General features: G+C 48.4%; 1 protein-coding gene across 3 annotated transcripts in view; it reads left to right on the forward strand.

Annotated features, from left to right (window-relative positions):
• Positions 1–19334, forward strand: part of MCTP2 (multiple C2 and transmembrane domain containing 2) — a gene marked incomplete at its 5' end in the record, with an annotated part of 124303 nt that overhangs the window by 92470 nt on the left and 12499 nt on the right. The window contains 2 exons of one of the 3 annotated variants that reach the window (XM_080651715.1): positions 4297–4419; positions 7360–7401. The exons of 1 other annotated variant lie outside the window; for it this stretch is intronic. In XM_080651715.1, the coding sequence (XP_080507841.1) occupies positions 4297–4419; positions 7360–7401 (165 nt within the window). The remainder of the gene's footprint in view (positions 1–4296; positions 4420–7359; positions 7402–19334) is intronic. One more of the 3 variants, XM_080651716.1, reaches the window with a different exon arrangement.

Consider the following 19334-nt stretch of genomic DNA (forward strand, 5'->3'; position numbering starts at 1 on the left):
ACGTAGAATAGCTTTATTAAAATAAACCGTTTCCTGGCGTCGCGGTTACCTGAACATCTGCCTCCTGGTTTTTCAAGGGCCTTTGCCAATATTTCCCCTCCGTGCTTGCATGGATTGGATCCTAGAGAAAAAAGTGCGGGAAGGCTCTCTTCTCTGCGGGTCATCAGACTCTTCATTTTGGGGGTTCACAGTTAGAAACGTTGTTGTTTCGGGGATTTTTTTTGGCCGTGGTTGTTTTCACATGAGTTTTGGTTGCTCATTTATTTTCATGGTGCAACAGATTTTTTTGAACAGAACGGGCCAAAACGCGAACGGGTAGTTGCTGGGTTTGCATTTGAACTTTTTAAAAATATATATATTTTATTGATGTTTTTACAGAGAGGAAGGGAGAGGGAGAGAGAGTTAGAAACATCCATCAGCTGCCTCCTGCACACTCCGCACTGGGGATGTGCCCGCAACCAAGGTCCATGCCCTTGACCGGAATCGAACCTGGGACCCTTCAGTCCGCAGGCCGATGCTTTATCCACTGAGCCAAACCGGCTAGGGCTGCATTTGAACTTTTATTCTGGTGATCCATTGATGGCGTACGTGAGGGAGTGTGTGTGTGTGGGTGAGTGTGTGCGCGCACACGCATACATGCTTTTGACCGTGTTTTGGTTTCTCCCGGTTTATAGCGTTGTCTCGGCGTTGCAGGAAAGCGTTTTTGGGCGAGTCCTGAGGACAGTAAATTCAGGACCCCTCCAAGCGTTTCTTAAGGAAAGGACCATCCAAACCTTGGCATCCTTCTTGTTTTCAGTGGCAGTGTTCTCTCCGATGATGCAAATGGGTCGCCTCTCCGAGTCACTGGAGGCCATCCAAGATATTCCTGATCTGATTGCTGAAAGAGCTGTACTTTGTTTTAAATAGCACCGCTCACTCATCACTTCGGGAGGGAGGGCTCCCGGATTAAAGCACCTTCCTTGGTTTCCAGCGCTCGGTGGAGTCTGTACCGAGCTGTTGTGGGCGTAATGTAAACTCATTGCAGCCCCGTGCCTTTTCGTGCCAGAAATAAAGCTGTAAGCGGCGTAACTTAATATAGTGGACTGCTTTATTCGGTTCCTGCACCGATGCTAATTAGGTACACTTTCTATATCACCCAGCGTGATATATATATATATATTTTATTGATTTCAGAGAGGAAGGGAGAGAGAGAGAGAAACATTGATGAGAGAGAATCATTGATTGGCTGCTTCCTGCACGCCCCCTACTGGGGATCGAGCCTGCAACCCGGGCATGTGCCCTTGGCTGGAATTGAACCCGGAACCCTTCAATCCGCAGGCCAGTGTTCTATCCACTGAGCCAAACTGGCTAGGGCACCCAGAGCATTTTTTGCGGTATTCATTCTGATCCAGTCTTTCTACGAACACGAAGGAGTAAAGCCTCATGTGCTAAGTTGAAGCTTTTATTCGCAATTGCAGCCCAAAGTCAGAGGACACTTTTATTTTTATGTGTTTTTTTTATTTTTATTGATTTCTGAGAGGAAGAGAGAGGGAGAGAGAGAAACATCAATGATGAGAGTGAATCATTGATCGGCTGCCTCCTGCACACCTCCTACCGGGGATCGAGCCTGCAACCTGGGTATGTGCCCTTGACTGGAATCGAACCTGGGACCCTTCAGTCTCAATCTGTCCACTGAGCCAAACCAGCTAGGGCCAGAGAACACTTTTCTAGAATGCTCTGTCCACTTAGCAGACAATTAGAGCCCCACTGGTCTTCTACCTCGGAGGGTGTCCATGGTGCCCACTATTCTGCTTCGGAAATGAGTGAGACGCTTCCTGGTACATTCAGTGGAATTTTTTTTTTTGTCTTGACCTCTTCAAGATACCCAGCTTTATGGGGAATAAATGTGTGAGGATTCTTTTCTGCCTTCCTTTAATCTGAGCAGAGAATTTGCTGATGGCTTTGGAAGATGTATTTACCCAAATCGGACTTTCAACTGCTCAATTACCAGCTTCTGCAAAACAAACAAATAAACAAAACAAAAAACACTTCATGAGAAATTTATTGTCTGATTCTCAACCAGAAATTATGACCATTTTAGGAGGCAAAGAGCCAACAGTTGCAACAGATTAGATGCCTTCTCTCTTGATTTCGTTGAGAGCTGTTCTACTTTTTCAACTAGCAGCTCGGCCTTGCTGAGTGGTGTGGGTTATTATGGGGCCATAGATGAGCGGTTGACTTTCTCCATTTACATAAAGTCATCAAGAAATGTAGAGGGCCCTGACTGGTTTGGCTCAGTGGCTAGAGCGTCGGCCTGCGGACTGAAGGGTCCCAGGTTCGATTCCGGTCAAGGGCATGTACCTTGGTTGCGGGCACATCCTCAGTAGGAAGTGTGCAGGAGGCAGCTGGTCGATGTTTCTCTCTCATCGATGTTTCTAACTCTATCCCTCTTCCTTCCTCTCTGTAAAAAATCAATAAAATATATTTAAAAAAAAAAAAGAAATGTAGAGAGTGGCCAGTTAGCATGATGCAAACCATGGGGTTTTTAAAAATATGTTTGCATTGATTTGGGTTCTTATTAGAGAGAGAGGAAGGCAGAGGGAGAGAGAGAAACATTGATGAGAGAGAATCATTGATTGGCTGCTTCCTGCACGCCCCCTACTGGGGATCGAGCCCACAACTGGTGCATGTGCCCTTACTGGGAATCGAACCGATGAACTCTTGATACATGGGAAGATACCCAACCAGCTGAACCACACTGGCCGGACAAACCATGGGGTTTTAATAAACGTTTCATATTCAAAAGAGAATGAAGATCATGTACGTAGGAAGAAGCTTGTGTATGAATACAGATTAGAAGCATTTTTTTTCTTTAGTCCTATAGTACGTACAAAAGGGGGAAGTAAAATCAGCAGAAACTCCTTGCTTCGAAGAATGCGGCTGAAAGTCTCTAATTTGTTCTAAGTTGATCAGTGGCATGAGTGACTTTTTCTCAGCCCTTACGAGCTGACAGCTGATAACCACGAGTTACCGTAGTTCATCTTTTGGGACCACCTGTGAGTTTGAAACGAAAGTGGGGCGTTAAGTCTTGAAATAATGTGGCCGAGATTTCACTCCTGCCTCCTGAGATAATGACCATGTGTGCTTTTCTTCGTTGGCCTGCTAATCCGTGTGTTACTTGGAGGCAGGGCCGTGTCTTCATGGCGTTCTTATTTCCGGTGGCCGTTGTGGCATAGACACTTCGGTTCAAACCCAAGCTCTCGCTTGTCCTTTCTGTGGGAGGGATCCCAAATCCAGAGGCTGAGAGAAACTGGGCAGGTGAAGGGCATAGCTTGTCTGATGTAGGCATTCCTGGCCCAGCATTTAGTTGGGGACCATCCAGCCTAAAAATTGGAAGATTTTAAGATTTTTAAATGTTATTATATATTATATATATATATATATATATATATATATATATATATATATATTTGTTCATTTTTTGTTGTTGTTAATCCTCACCCAAAGATATTTTTCCATTGATTTTTAGAAAGTAGAAGGGAGGAGGAGGAGGAGGGGAGGAGGAGGAGGAGGAGGAGGAGGAGGAGGAGGAGAGAGAGAGAGAAGAGAAACATCAATCTGAGAGAGACACACAGATTGGTTGCCTTCCGCACCTGCCCCAACCAGGGCCGAGGATTGAGCCTGCAACCAAGGTTCGTGCCCTTGACCGGAATCGAACCTGGGACCCTTCGGTCTGCAGGCCAATGCTCTCTCCACTGAGCCAAACCTGCCAGGGTGATGATTTTAAGATTCTTAAAGAGACTTTGAAAGTCTGAAGTTTTTTTTTACCTGAAATACTTGGATTTTAAAATATTGGAAACCAGTTAAAAAAGTAATCCCCTCTCCCGTGACAGTAAACCTTATGGTTGGCAAAATTTGGTGTGTGGCCTGCCTCTTGGAGACCGTGGTTTTTGCATAGGACTGTCCCTCCATTCTGGTACAATACATCTACGAGCAAAAAGCTGAGTAGGTCTATAGGGGAATGGCATTTCCGGGTATGGGGCCGCTGTATCCGTCTGTTCCAGAGTGTACCTGGCCAATTCACTTCTTCCCCATTCCACCAATTCTAAAACTGCGTTAATCATTGCGCGTGCACGTGTGTGTGTCTGTGTGTGCGTCTGTCTGTGTGTGCGTGTGCGTGTGAACCTGTTTGTAACTGTTTCCAAAAGCTCCTGTAGTGAGAGTCTGGGGTTAATTCCCTGAGGTCACTGAGTGGGCACTGAAGATGGTTCCCATCCCGTGTTCTCGAGCAGAGATTCGGTCTTTTCTCCCCACCAGGTGTTCTTGGTCACCGTGTGGAATTTCGAGCTGTACATGATCCCCCTGGCGCTCCTGCTGCTCTTCGCCTATAATCTCATCGAACCCACGAAAGGGAAGGGGAGCAGCACCCACGACTGCCAGGTAAGCCACGATCCCATAACGCTGACGTGTGACTAGAAACAAAGGCGTTACCAATGAGAAGCCGCGCCGCCGCCGAAGCATGGCCCGGTCCCTTTGGTTTGATCCTGAAGGATCCACCTGGCGCATCTGGCCGTGTGATCGTAGAGATCTTTTTAAAAAAATATATATATATATTTTATTGATTTCCTAGAGGAAGCGAGAGGGAGAGAGAGATAGAAACATCCATGATGAGAGAGAACCAGGGATCGGATGCCTCCTGCACACCCCACACTGGGGATCGATCCCACAACTCGGGCATGTGCCTTGACTGGGAATTGAATCGTGACCTCCTAGTTCATAGTTCGATGCTCAACCCCTGAGCCACCCCAGCCGGGCTAGAAATATATGTTTTTACTGATTTGAGAGAAAGAGAGAGAGGGAGGGAGAGGGAGAGAGAGAGAGAAACATTGATGACAGAGAAACATAGATCAGCTGCCTCCTGCATGCCCCATACCTGGGGATCCAGCCTGCAACCCCGGGCACGTGCCCTGGACTTGGAATTGAACCGGCAACCTCTTGGTGCATGAGACGACGCTCAGCCCACTGAGCCACACTGGCCAGGGCTGTAGTAGCGATCTTCTATCAGATGTCATCTGGGGTCCGTTCTCCAGCATCTTGTGTTCCTGAGTCTTGGGCTGCTTCTTCAGAGTCAGGAGCGGCCTGTGGTGCTCGGTCATCTGTCCCCTGCCAGCAGCACGCGTCCGTGTGCGCATCTGGTACTCCGTCGGGTTCCGGTGAGGAACGTTGTCAGCCACGAGAGCAGAGTCCCTCCTGGGGACACAGAGCCAGAGGCTGCCTCGGGCCCTCCACCCGGGCTCCCCATGCAGCGAACACCTCCGTCCCGAAGGCTCAGGGGGTTCTCGGAGGCTTGCCGACTCCCAGGGAAACTCGAGCCTGGGTGGGCATGCGTCCCTCTATTCCTGTGCCCACGTTTCTGCTGTGATTCTCAAACGTGCCCGCAAGGCTTCCCCTCAGAGACACGGGCCTCCACTCCCTTCCTTCTTCCCCAGCTCTTCTCCCCTCGCTCTCTCCTCGCGTACCCGGGCATCTCTGCTGCCCCCCGCGAGCAGGAACGTGTATGTGTTGGTTTTCTTTATGGCATACTCCTGGCATTCCAGATTCAGAAACGCAGCAGTTTTTACACAAAATTCTGAGGTCTTGAGACTTGGTAACAGATCAGCTTCACGATGGGTTTTTCGAGACGCAAAAGGGGACCGTGTTCACGTAGTTTCCCTTAGCACGTTCTCATGATTTAAAAAAATCATCTCTGGCCCGGCTGGTGTGGCTCAGTGGTTGAGCATGGACTCCTGAACCAGGAGGTCACAGTTCGATTCCCAGATACCGGGCACGTGTCCGGGTTGCAGGCTCCATCCCTAGGAGGGGACGTGCAGGAGGCGGCCAATCCATGATTCTCTCTCAGCCTTGATGTTTCTCTCTCTCTCCCCTCCCTCCCTCTCTGAAATCAATTAAAAAATGAATAAATATTGCAGTGGTATGATTGAAATTAGACCTGTTCTAGAGACCAGGTTTGAAAACGAATTTGAACCAACCTGTTCGCAGAACAGCCGGTGCTGTGACCCCCCCCCCCCCACAAACTAAAGATGGGCACCCTTTAGTCCCGATCATGGCCTGTATTCCTTCCCTCCCCTGCCCCCCCACCCAAACCCGAAGCCCAAGGAGAACAGTAAAACCATAAAGAAACCTGGAACTTACCCTTGAGGTGGATGATATTCCGGCTAATGCCTTTCTACTGTCCAATGTTCCCGTAACGGCCCCCGAGGAGCAGAGAAATGACTGTACCAGCGAACCCAGCACAAACGGAGAACATGCAGGAGGCAGCTGATCTATGTATCTCTGTCATCCATGGTCTCTGTCATCAATGTTCCTCTCTCTCTCCCTCTCCCTTCCTCTCTCTCTCCCTCTCAGCCTTAACGTCGCGGTGGGTTCATCAATGGACCCAGCACAAACGGAGAACATGCAGGAGGCAGCTGATCTATATTTCTCTGTCATCCATGGTCTCTGTCATCAATGTTCCTCTCTCTCTCCCTCTCCCTTCCTCTCTCTCTCCCTCTCAGCCTTAACGTAGCGGTGGGTTCATCTGTCAGGAGAACAGAACTGTTTACGGAAAGTTCAGCTCAGCGAGCCGCTTGCAAGCTGGGTGCCTTCAAAGGCCACTCCCTCACGGCTGTATCGACAGCGAAGTTTCATGGAGATGAGGCATGTGTGTGCGCTGTTGCCACAGTGCCCTGAACTCTCAGAGCGTTCTTGTTCAGAGAGCTTTCACATACTGGATTTTAAAAAGACGAGCGCTTCAGTTCTGCAGACGTTTTTTCTTTCTTTCTTAATCCTCACCCGAGGATATTTTTCCATTGATTTTTAGAGAGAGGGAGAGATAGAGAGAAATATCAATGTGAGAGAGACACATCGATTGGTTGCCTCCTGCACACCCGCCCTGACCAGGGCCCGGGCCAGAGAGGAGCCAGCAACTGAGGAACGTGCCCTGGACCGGGATCGAACCTGGAACCCTTTGGTCCGCAGGCTGATGCTCTATCCACTGAGCCACACCGGCTAGGACTGTAGACATTTTTCTTGTTCTTTTTTTTTTTTTAATTGATTTCAGGGAGGAAGGGAGAGGGAGAGAGAGATAGAAACATCAATGATGAGAGAGAATCACGGATCAGCTGCCTCCTGCGCACCCCCTCCTGGGGATCGAGCCCGCAACCCGAGCATGTGCCCTTGACTGGAATCGAACCTGGGGCCTTTCCGTCCTCAGGCTGATGCTCTATCCACTGAGCCACACCGGCTCGGGCTGTAGACATTTTTCTTTCCTGTGAATGAGTTTAGTTTGCCTTTGGTCATTTCCGCTGATATTTTATTAACAAACTGTGGGCTTCCTTTCAGGAGAGCACGGAAGTCGATGACGAGGAGGACGAAGATGACAAGGTGAGTGGCTCAGGGACCACAGGACAGGGAGGGGGCATTCCTTTTTTTTTTTGTTAATCCTTATCCAAGGATATTTTCCCATTGGTTTTTAGAGAGAGTGGAGGAGAGGGGGAGAGACAGAGAGAAACATCGATGTGAGAGAGACCCAGCGATTGGTTGCCTCCTGCACGCACGCTGACCAGGGCTGGGGAACCTGAAACCGAGGTGCGTGCCTTTGACCGGAATCAAACCCAGGACCCTTCAGTCCGAGGTCCGACACTCTACCCACTGAGCCTCACCGGCCAGGGCGGGAATTCCATGTTCTCAGCAGATAGCTTCCTTCCAGGTTGTGTCAAATGCTTTTATTTTTTGTACAATAGAGTAGCCAGCATATTAATATTCTTACCATTTACAAAGGCTATCCCTTTCTAAGATATATCTATTTGTTTGTTTCTTTTCATTCATTTATAAAAATGAGGATAAAAAAGGGGCAAAATGTAAGAAATAATTGAAAGAGTGGAAAAAGCATAGCTGTAGACCCAGCCAGCGTGGCTCAGTGGTGACGCACTGACCTATGAACCAGGAGGTCACGGTTTGATTCCCAGCCAGGGCACATGCCCGGGTTGTGGGCTCCATCCCCAGTACGGAGTGTGCAGGAGGCAGCTGATCCATGGTTCTCGCTCATCATTGATGTTTCTGACTCTCTGTTTCTCTTTGAAATCAATAAAAATATATTAAAAAAAATAAAATAGCGTCGCGGCAGCGGGGCCGTCCTTGGCTGCAGGCGAAGGTGTGCTTCTCCTTGGCGTCGGGAAGGTAGACGGAGGGTCACCCGGGAAGTCACCCGTACATCAAGTGACATTGCTCCTCCTCCCGGCTCCGGCCTGCGCGCCGCGGGGTGGCCGCCCGCGTCAGAGCCTGTCACTTCCCCAGCTGTTGCTGGCAGCGCGTGCAGCTCTCCGTCTGTGTACATCTGTCCTTTCCCTTCTCCTGGGAGAATCGCTCAAAGCCGCTGCTTCCGCTGTCATTACGCTTTCAGACAAACCTTCTGGAATAAAATGAAAAAAAGTGAAATGCCAAATGCGATGCTACTAGCTTAATGGACTTCCAGTCCCCCAGAACCTGTGGGTATGGGGGGGGGGACGTGGCATAGCCTTTCGGATGCTTGAGGGGGAGGGGAAGGAGGAGGAGGAAATCTTTACCGTTAGGATCCAATATAAAATGCCCAGGAAATAGAAACGAATTTAAAAACACCGGCTCCATGGCACAAAGGGCCTTAAAATGAATCAAGAGAGGCAGATGGTTTTGCCCATTGGTAGCGAATGGAGGGGATTCCAGAGTAAACCTTATTTGTGGTGTTAAAATGATCATTCATAGCAAAATAACAAAATCAAGTAGTAAGATATTTTTTTTAAGTAAATTGCCCTTTTTCAGAAAAAAAAAAGGTCACACAGATGCAACTTCCTTCTTGATGAATTGATGTTGTGTGGCATCCGTGTGACACAGCTCCTTGAACATTAGAAGCAGAGATAGCCACGCCAAAGTGCATGCTGGGAAGGCTCACCAAAGGAAACAAGTCTTTTTTTAAAATTTTTATTAACATGTTTTCATTGATTTTGGAAGAGAGAGGAAGGGAGAGGGATAGAGAGATAGAAACATCCATGAGAGAGAAACATTATCGATCGGCTGCCTCCTGCACACCCCCCCACTGGGCGTTGAGCCCACAGCCCGGACATGTGCCCTGACCTGGAATTGAACTGTGACCTTTTGGTTCCTGGGTTGATGCTCAACCACTGAGCCACACCGGCCAGGCGAAACACAGTTTTAAATTAAAATTTCCGTTTAATGAAATTATTTTAAACCTGTACTAGGAACTAGCCTACATTTTATTAACCAGGGCTTGAAAGTGAAGATTTTTTTCCAGTTGGCCAACCCTTTTTATCTTATTTATTTATTTTTTAAACATATTTTATTGATTTTTTACAGAGGAAGGGAGAGGGATAGAGAGTTAGGAACATCGATGAGAGAGAAACATCGATCACCTGCCTCCTGCACACCTCCTACTGGGGATGTGCCTGCAACCAAGGTACATGCCCTTGACTGGAATCGAACCTGGGACCCTGGAGTCCGCAGGCCGACGCTCTATCCACTGAGCCAAATGGGTTAGGGCTGGCCAACCCTTTTTAAATGACCCACCCAGGGATGGGACAGTAAACTGCCCAACAGCGATCACTGGAAGCACGGGTCTTCGGCCCACCTCGTAAAGGAGAGCATCTAACAAGAAGGCAGTGAATGCGAAGTCGGAGGTCAGTTAACGAGAGGTAGCAGCTTCAGCCCGTGCGTGGGTTGTCAGAGTTAAACCTGACTTTCAGGTGTCTCCAGGTCGATCTCAGGGCCTGGAGGCAGAGCCATCGGGGCTGCGCTCCTAGGCTTTCCAGGCGAGGATGACTGCGGCGGAGCCACAGCGTCTAGCAGGCGTCCTCAAACTACGGCCCGCGGGCCACATGCGGCCCGCCGAGGACATGTATCCGGCCCGCCGGGTGCCGCTGCCTGTCCTGCTTAGCGGCCAACTCATCCCGGGCCCGCAGTGCGCATAGGAATTTGTTCATAGTTGTTTTTTTTTAAACTATAGTCCGGCCCTCCAACGGTCTGAGGGACAGTGAACTGGCCCCCCGTTTAAAAAGTTTTAGGACCCCTGAGGGGTGAGTCTTGGAGCTATTGTGTCAGCCTGTTCCACACTGAGGGTCTTGTGCTCCGTCTCTCCCCATTGTCTCCTGGGCAGATTTGTTCTTGAGATCCTCTGAGTGTAGTATCTTCATAGGGGCTTTATTTATTCATTTTTAAAAATGTTTATTGTTGAAAGTATTACATATGTCCCCTCCCCCCCCATTAACCTCATCTAGCCCACCTCCCACCCCAGGCCCTCTCCACCCCACTGTCTGTGTCCGTGGGTTATACACATATGCATACAAGTTCTTTGGTTGATCTCTTCCCACCCGCCCCCCCCCACCCTCCCCTGCCTTCCCTCTGAGATTCCACAGGCTGTTCCATGCTTCTAAGTCTCTGGATCTGTTTTGTTCATCAGTTTATTTTGTTCATTAGGTTCCACATTATAAGGCCTTTAATAGCCTCAGCACAGCCATGGTTGTTTTTGCTTCCTCAATTTCACATTCCTGTGGAATCTTCTAGAGCAGTGGTTCTCAACCTTTCTAATGCCGCCACCCTTTAATACAATTCCTCATGTTGTGGTGACCCCCAACCATAACATTATTTTCGTTGCCACTTCATAACTATAATTTTGCTACTGTTGATGAATCATAATGTAAATATCCGTGTTTTCCGATGGTCTTAGGCGACCTGTCACGACCCACAGGTTGAGAACCGCTGCTGTAGAGCCTAAGACCATCAGAAAACACAGCTATTTACATTACGATTCATCAACAGTAGCAAAATTACAGTTACGAAGTGGCAACGAAAATAATGTTATGGTTGGGGGTCACCACAACATGAGGAACTGGGTTAAAGGGTTGCGGCATTAGGAAGGTTGAGAACCACTGGTCTAGAGGGATACGTCTAAAATGAAAATGGGACTGTTTATGCCTCTTCTGCTTAACACACCCAGCCAGTCTGAGACGGGCGAACTTTCCAGTTCTCTTCTGTATCTTCTCACTCTCACTTCTTTTCCTTAAAATACGTTTTTATTGAGAGATAGAGACATCCATGATGAGAGAGAATCATGGATCTGCTGCATCCTGCATGTCCCCTACTGGGGATCGAGCCCACAACCTGGGCATGTGCCCTGACCGGGAATCCAACCATGACCTCCTGGTTCCTAGGTCGACACTCAACCACTGAGCCACGCCGGCCGGGCTGTCTCTCACTTCTTTAAGAGATTTGTAACTAGGGGGGTTTAAACATGAAGACCTCCAGAGCACACATCATTCGCACCCGTCTTACAGTCCCTTATGTATGTCAGCCTCCACCACTGACATGTATGTCAGTCTCCACCACTGACATGCATTACAGTCTCCATGTATGTCAGCCTCCACCACTGACATGTGCTCTCGGAGCGGCACACACAGGCTGTATCACAGGGCTCGCTCCCGCAGCCCTCCTGGCTTCTGTTGCGTGTTACACATGACAGGCCACGCTTCTGGGAACTGTAACACACCCAGCGAGACAGGAACTGTTTACAAATTGTAAACACTCGGTCGTTTCCTCCCAAGCCAGAAGAAGAAGGGGCACTCCTTTCTCTCCAAGCGATCCATCTTGGAGGTGACACCCCTTAATTGCCAGCACCCCTTCCCGCCACATACCATCGCAGACAAGTGGGGAGATGAAAGCGCGCCGGCCCCCGTGGCCTGGCTCTCGGGGGAGATGGACGCGTTCCCATGTTCCCGCCTGTCTCCGTGCACAGAGCAGGCCGCGCTCTGGGCTCTGTCACCCTTTACTGTCTGCACCGGGGATGGTTGTGAAGTGACATCACCCTGGCCTCCTGCTCCCTTCTCATTGTTGGAAGGCCATGGGAGTGACTTGTATTAGAAACCCAATTAGACGCCACAATTTCGCCTTCGTTTCTTTTCTTTTCTTTCTTTTCTTTGTTCATCCTCACCCGAGGATATTTTCCCCTTGATTTTTAGGGAGAGTGGAAGAGAGAGGGAAAGGCAGAGAGAAGCATGGATTGAGAGAATCACATCGATGGGTTGCCTCCTGCATGAGCCCTGACCAGGGCCCGGGCCAGGGAGGAGCCTGCAACCGAGGTACGCGCCCTTGATCGGAATCGAACCCGGGACCCTTGGTCCGCAGGCCCCGACGCTCTATCCACGGAGCCAAACCGGCTAGGGCTTGCCTTCCTTGCTTCTCTGGGCTTTCAGTGGTAACATAGGACTCTCAGGGAGCTAGTTCTTCGGCTTTTTTAGGAAACGGAACATACCAACTACACTTTGAAGAGAGGGACATTTTTTCTTCTTTCTTTTTTTAAAAAAAATATATTTTATTGATATTTTACAGAGAGGAAGGGAGAGGGATAGAGAGCTAGAAACATCGATGAGAGAGAAACATCGATCAGCTGCCTCCTGCACACCCCCTACTGGGGATGTGCCCGCAACCAAGGTACATGCCCTTGACTGGAATCGAACCCGGGACCCTTGAGTCCGCAGTCCGACGCTCTATCCACTGAGCCAAACCGGTTTCGGCATTTTTCTTCTTTCTTATACCCGATGGGCCATGGGAGAAATTGCTTGTTACAGGTAGAGTTTGCTAGGCACCCAGAACGGATAATGACTAAGTTCAGCCAGCAGCCAGCAGCCGGCATGTCCTATGTGCATGAGATTCTGTATGAGGAATTCTGTTTTGTGGACCTTATTTGTACAGATGGATTACAATGCAAATTGGGTTAATTACCTGCACCAGGAGGGCCCATAATTGAAGCATGAACCAAGAAACTGTTGTGTAAAATGCTGTATTCCATACTTAGAGAAGGTCACGCAAAGCCATGATCTCTTGTTTTCATTGTGGAAGGTATCAATACTTGCATTAGAGCAGGCGTCCTCAAACTACGGCCCGCGGGCCACGTGCGGCCCGCCGAGGACATTTATCCGGCCCGCCGGGTGCCGCTGCCTGTCCTGCTTAGCAGCCGACGCGTCCTGGGCCCGCAGTGCGCATAGGAATTCGTTCATAGCTTTTTTTTTAAACTATAGTCCGGCCCTCCAACGGTGTGAGGGACAGTGAACTGGCCCCCTGTTTAAAAAGTCTGAGGACCCCTGCATTAGAGGTTCTTTCTTTTTCCAGCCCAACCATCACTTACAGAGACGATTTTGGCGTGTACTATTAATATCAGGAAGGAGAAATCATAAGGGCATGTAATAATAGTTTTAAAAAGCCCTGCTTATTGCTATCATAAAGAAAGGACACCCAGGTGCCTGTGTTGTGGGGTGGTTGGTGTTTAGCTTGGCTTTTACAAGAGAACATGAAAGATCTGGTGTGCTTTTTTTTTTTTTTTTTTTTTAGGATGATCAATGAGATCACAATTGCCTTACAGTGTTTAGAGGGAGAAAATTACCCTTTCATATTAATTATGGGTGAAAAAGGGGTATAGATGTTTTTTTTTAAACAAATAAGGAATGTCTGATGCACTTTTGTTGATCAACTGTGGAATGTTTTATATTGAAAGTGCAAATAAATACTGTCCTATATAATAAAAGCCGAACGACCGGTCGCTATGATGCGCACTGACCACCAGGGGGCAGATGCTTAAGGCAGGAGCTGCCCCCAGCTCACAGGCCCCAGGCCAGCCAAGGTGGGTGCCAGCAGGGGGCCCCCCAATCGCCCCGATGGTCGCCTCGCAGAGGGAGGCAACTGGCGGCAGGGGGCGGGGCTGGCGAGCAGGCAGGGCCAGGCCAGCCAAGGCGGGTGCTGGGGGCTCCACCCCCCGAAACCCCGATCGCCCCACTGGTCGCCTCACACATCAGCCCTGATCGCTGGCCAGGCCTAGGGGCCCTAGTACAATATATTTTCACAAGTTAGGCTGTGATCATTAAATGTAAGTACTTTTTAAACCATCAATTTCCATTTTTAAAATGATTTTCATCCTCCATGCTGACTAGTCCACTGCTCACTACCCAGGCAGAGCCTTCTTAGAGAAAGAAGCAGGTGGCATACGAACTTTGAAGGACTTTTCCTTACCATCTGATAGCGAGAGTAGTCTTACTTACAATTCCTTTGCTCCTTAAGAATATCCAAACCACGGCAAGTTAGTTTGATTAATGGTTTTCCTTACGCTATTCACTCAGCAGTGGTACGTTAAGATGATCAGGTATGTTATTTTTATGAAAATAAAAAAGTCGCCCCGACTGGTTTGGCTGAGTGGATAGAGCATCGGCCTGAAGGGTCCCAGGTTCGATTCTGGTCAAGGGCACATGCCTGGGTTGCGGGCTCGATCCTCAGTAGGGGGTGTGCAGGAGGCAGCCGATCCATGATTCTCTCGCATCATTGATGTTTCTATCTCTCTCTCCCTCTCCATTCCTCTCTGAAATCAATAAAAATATATTTTAAAAAAATGATAAAAATGTTAAGGAATATCTTTGAAAGATGAACAATAATTGAGTATCTCCCTGCACATTTCAGAGCCTATGGGAATGATATAGAGGGCGTACTGCAGAGGACCTGCTCAGGGATAATTTCCAGGGGAATAAAATAAATGGCCATTCTGATGTAACTGCTTTTAATTTGATTTAATATGAATTTTAGTGATGAAGTCATTTAATTGCTAGCGTCTCTACCATACCATCTTAGCTTTGAGACTTTAATATTAAAATGGATTCCAGCCAATTCTTAATGATCGGTTTATGCATGTGCCGATGAGAAGGGATTGGCTTCCTTACTTCCTGCAGTCTTTTCCCTGACACGCCGACTAGCTCACATTTTCCTTTTCAACATGAAACCTCCGTTCTTAAGAGTGTTTGGCCTCATTGCCTTGAGAAGTAATCCAGGAATGTTAATAACCTGACCTTTCGAGGCAGTATTCATCCTCCTTACTACCAGGCTCACGAACCCTAGCACTTGTGGATTTGCTTAGAAATTTCTACTGTAAGGATTGTACTTGTTATATCACTCCCAAATATTGTGAAATACGATATGCCAGACAGTAAATTAGGTGGATTATCTATCCTTCGGTTAGCTAATGTGCACTAACAGAATACAGTCAGAGGCTCTGATGTTATAGAATATTAGAGGCCCGGTGCACGAAATTTGTGCACTCGGGGTGGGGGGAGGGTACAGGCCAGGCCGAGGGACCCCACTAGTGCACGATTGGGGCCAGGGAGGGACGCGGGAGGTTGGCGAGAAGGACTCCAGGGCATGTCTGGCCCGTCTCGCTCAGTCCCGATTGGCCGGACCCCAGCAGCAAGCTCACCTACCGGTTGGAACATCTGCCCCCTGGTGGTCAGTGCACATCATAGTGACTGGTCGACCGGTCGACTGTCTGCCCCCTGATGGTCAGTGCATGTCATAGTGAGCAGTTGAGTGGCCTTAGCATATCATTAGCATATTACACTTTGATTGGTTGAATGGCCGACCGGACGACTGGACACTTAGCATATTAGGCTTTTATTATACAGGATAACGAATCTAGATATTTAATTTCCCATTGCTTAACATTTTTACATCATGCTAATGTGGACTGCCTTGGACATTGTATCTCCATTACCCACAGGTCATTGTTTTTCGGAGGATAGTAGTTAGTCCTCTTGTCTTTCCTAATGAAACCCCTGTTTCCGTGAGATTTGCGCTAAGTCCCAATTATCCAGTGAGTTTGGTAATTTACAAGAAAGGTGGGGAGGGGCACCATTTTTTTTCCTCAAGGGAAAAGTAATAACGTAAGTAATAAATGACACAGGAGTAATAATTTAAAACAACATCATTTGCGGTAAGAATTAGTTAAGTATAATTAGATTTTAAAAATAGTATTTGTAGAATGTTTACAATATCCAGGCTGTTTTTATATGTTTCAGCTCACTCAGCATTCAAAATAAACAATTACATTAGCTACTTCCCCCATCTACAAAGGAACAAACCCGAATTAAAAGAAATGAACTTGAGCCTGGCCAGCGTGGTTCAGCATCGACCTATGAACCAGGAGGTCACAGTTCGATTCCCGGTCAGGGCACATGCCCAGGTTGCAGGCTCCATCCCAGTTGGGGGGCGTGCAGGAGGCAGCCGATCCATGATTCTCTCTCATCATGGATGTTTCTCTCTCTCTCTCTCTCTCTCTCTCTCTCTCTCTCTCTCTCTCTCTCTCTCCCCCTCCCCCCTCTCCCTTCCTCTCTGAAATCAATTAAAAAAAAACATTTTAGAATTTCTTATTGCACTGTTTGGTCACACACGTATTTTTTCTTCCACCCTCCTCACTTCCCCACCTCAAATAAAACGAAAGGGTTCAGTCAGCAGCCCCAGCTCACGGCGTGCTCAGCCGCAGTCAGCTCCAGTGACAGGAGGCCCTCAGCCCTGCCCTGTGGTCGCAGGCCTGGCACCTGTCAATGGGCTGAGAGGAACGTCCAATGAAATGGTGAGGCCAGAAGCACACGCGGGGAAGTACCTGTCAGCGTGGAAGCGCTGTGTGCAATGAGCAGATGGACAGAGCCGCTTAAAACCACTTAGAAATTACAGTGATTCAGAACCCAAACATCTCTTTTCTGTTCATTCCCCAACGCAAATGGACTCCTGGGGAGGGATGACTCTCCACAGAGAGCAGTGGTTTTCTTTCCTCATGGAGACGGCGTGGAGTTGACTCTGCGTGCGTGCATGTGTGTGTGTGTGTGTGTGTGTGTGTGCGTCTGTGTGTGTGTGTGCGTCTGTGTGTGCGTGCGTCTGTGTGTGTCTGTGTGCGTCTGTGTGTGTGCGTCTGTGTGTGTGCGTGCGTCTGTGTATGTGTGTCTGTGTGCGTCTGTGTATGTGTGTGCATCTGTGTGTCTGTGTGTGTGTCTGTGCGTCTGTGTGTGTGTGTGCGTCTGTGTATGTGTGTGTGTGTCTGTGTGTGTGTGTGCGTCTGTGTATGTGTGTCTGTGTGCGTCTGTGTATGTGTATGTGTGTGCCTGTGTGTGTGTGTGTGCGTCTGTGTATGTGTGTCTGTGTGCGTCTGTGTATGTGTATGTGTGTGCATCTGTGTGTATGTGTCTGTGTGTGTGTCTGTGCGTCTGTGTGTGTGTGTCTGTGCGTCTGTGTGTGTGTGTGTGCGTCTGTGTATGTGTGTGTGTGCGTCTGTGTATGTGTCTGTGTGTGTGTGCGTCTGTGTATGTGTGTGTGTGTGTGTGTGTGTGTGCGCATCTGTGTGTGTGTATGTCTGTGTGTGTGTGTCTGTGTGTGTGTCTGTGTGTGTGTCTGTGTGTGCGCATCTGTGTGTGTGTATGTCTGTGTGTGTCTGTGTGTGTCTGTGTGTGTGTCTGTGTCTGTGTGTGTGTGCGCATCTGTGTGTGTGTATGTCTGTGTGTGTGTCTGTGTGTGTGTGTCTGTGTGTGTGTGCACATCTGTGTGAGTGTGTCTGTGTGTGTGTCTGTGTGTGTGTCTTGTGTGTGTCTGTGTGTGTGTCTGTGTGTGTGTGTGTCTGTGTGTGTGTGTCTGTGTGTGCGTCTGTGTATGTGTGTGTGTGCATCTTTGTGTATGTGTGTGTGTGTCTGTGTCTGTGTGTGTCCATGCACGCGCAACGCATCTCATGTGCAGAAGCCCCGAAGACAGTTCCGAGTGCAGTAAGCCAGGCTGCCCCCACACCCGTTTTTAATCTCGTGTATCAGAAATACTGCTTCTTGTTCTTTGTTATGACAGATGTTGAGAGGGGTTTTTTTGTTTTGTTTTGTTTTTTGTGTTGTTTTTTTTTCACGCTGGATGCCACTCCGTCTATTTCTGATGTTGATCATGTTTGCCCGTTTTCAAAGGGCAGGCGTTCACTATCCGGCGGGCGGAAACAGACCCAACGTACGCCCCTCTGCAGACTCACGTTCTGTTTTTGCCTCTTTGCTCTGGGTGGCTGAAACCACTGGGAAGAGCTTGAGGCAGAAATGTGGCACGGATGGCTTTGGGGAGCCCGGGTGCATCCTGTGACAGACACTACTCGGTGTCTCAGCTTGTCACAAAGATTTGTCCTGCTGTGGTCGACTTTCAGGACTGTGTCTCTGGTTTTGCTTAGGTCAGTGGTCGGCAAACAGCGGCTCGCAAGCCACATGCGGCTCTTTGGCCCCTTGAGTGTGGCTCTTCCACAAAATACCACGGCCTGGGCGAGTCTATTTTGAAGAAGTGGCGTTAGAAGAAGTTTAAGTTTAAAAAATTTGGCTCTCCAAAGAAATTTCAATCGTTGTACTGTTGATATTTGGCTCTGTGGACTAATGAGTTTGCCCACCACTGGCTTAAGTAATTAAAGAGAAAGGTGAACCCAGCCGCTGTGGCTCAGTGCTTGAGCATCAACCAGTGAACCAGGAGGTCACTGTTCAATTCCTGGTCAGGGCACATGCCCGGGTTGTGGGCTTGATCCCCAGTGTGGGGCGTGCAGGAGGCAGCCGATTCATGATTCTCTCGCATCATTGATGTTTCTCTCTCTCTCTCCCTCTCCCTTCCTCCCTGAAATCAATAAAAACGTATTTCAAAAAAAGAGGGAGAGAAAGGTGTTTTCCTCAATCAGAACAGGTAGGAAAGATTTAAAGTCACATACTGACGATATAATTAATTCTTAGTTGTAAGTTCATTGTGATGGTGTAAATTCTCTCCCACAATCCTCTAGTCATTGGAGGCATGGGAAAGGCAACGGGGCCTTGAAGAAGGAAATATTTGCTTCTTGACTTATTTCATTTTTGTTCTTAGAAAAAAAAAAACACACCACAACTCTGTTACACATGGGTACACTGTTTGTTCTGATTTCAGCTGCTTACAAAACTTGGCCTAAAGACTCCGGGTTTCCTTGATATGTGGATGTGTTTTTTTCTCTTTAACGTTTTAGAAACAAAAGGACAATGAAAGAAAACGGTGACCCTGCCTTTATTTCTATGTAGTCTATATGGTTAGGGCACGGCGCTGGCATTTTCATCGTTTTTCTTAGGACAGCTGCCACTCTTCCTTCACACAGAACAGAGGAGCGTGACGAAATGTGACTTCCGGATCCACCGTGGGAAGTTCCATGCTCTCTGTCTCTCCCCTCGTGTCGTGGTACTGCCGCGGCTTGTCAACGAGACCCTACGTCCTGGGACCCTTACTCACGCCTCTGTGTGTTTTCAGCTTCGTGAGAAGTAAAACCCACTCTTCCTCGAAATCTGGAAAATACGTTGTTCGCCGCTGCGACATTGTTTGCTTGTTGAATGGCACCAGTGGCCATCCCCATTTTTATTACTCATTTCCCTCGAATAATTGGAAGCTTCTTATGTTCAGGAAAACGTCAGCGCGTGAGGCAGCAGGCCTGCCTTTCTGAGTGAATC

Source organism: Plecotus auritus (genome assembly GCF_963455305.1).
Source record: "Plecotus auritus genome assembly, chromosome: 15".
In the NCBI taxonomy this organism is placed as follows: Eukaryota; Metazoa; Chordata; class Mammalia; order Chiroptera; family Vespertilionidae; genus Plecotus; species Plecotus auritus.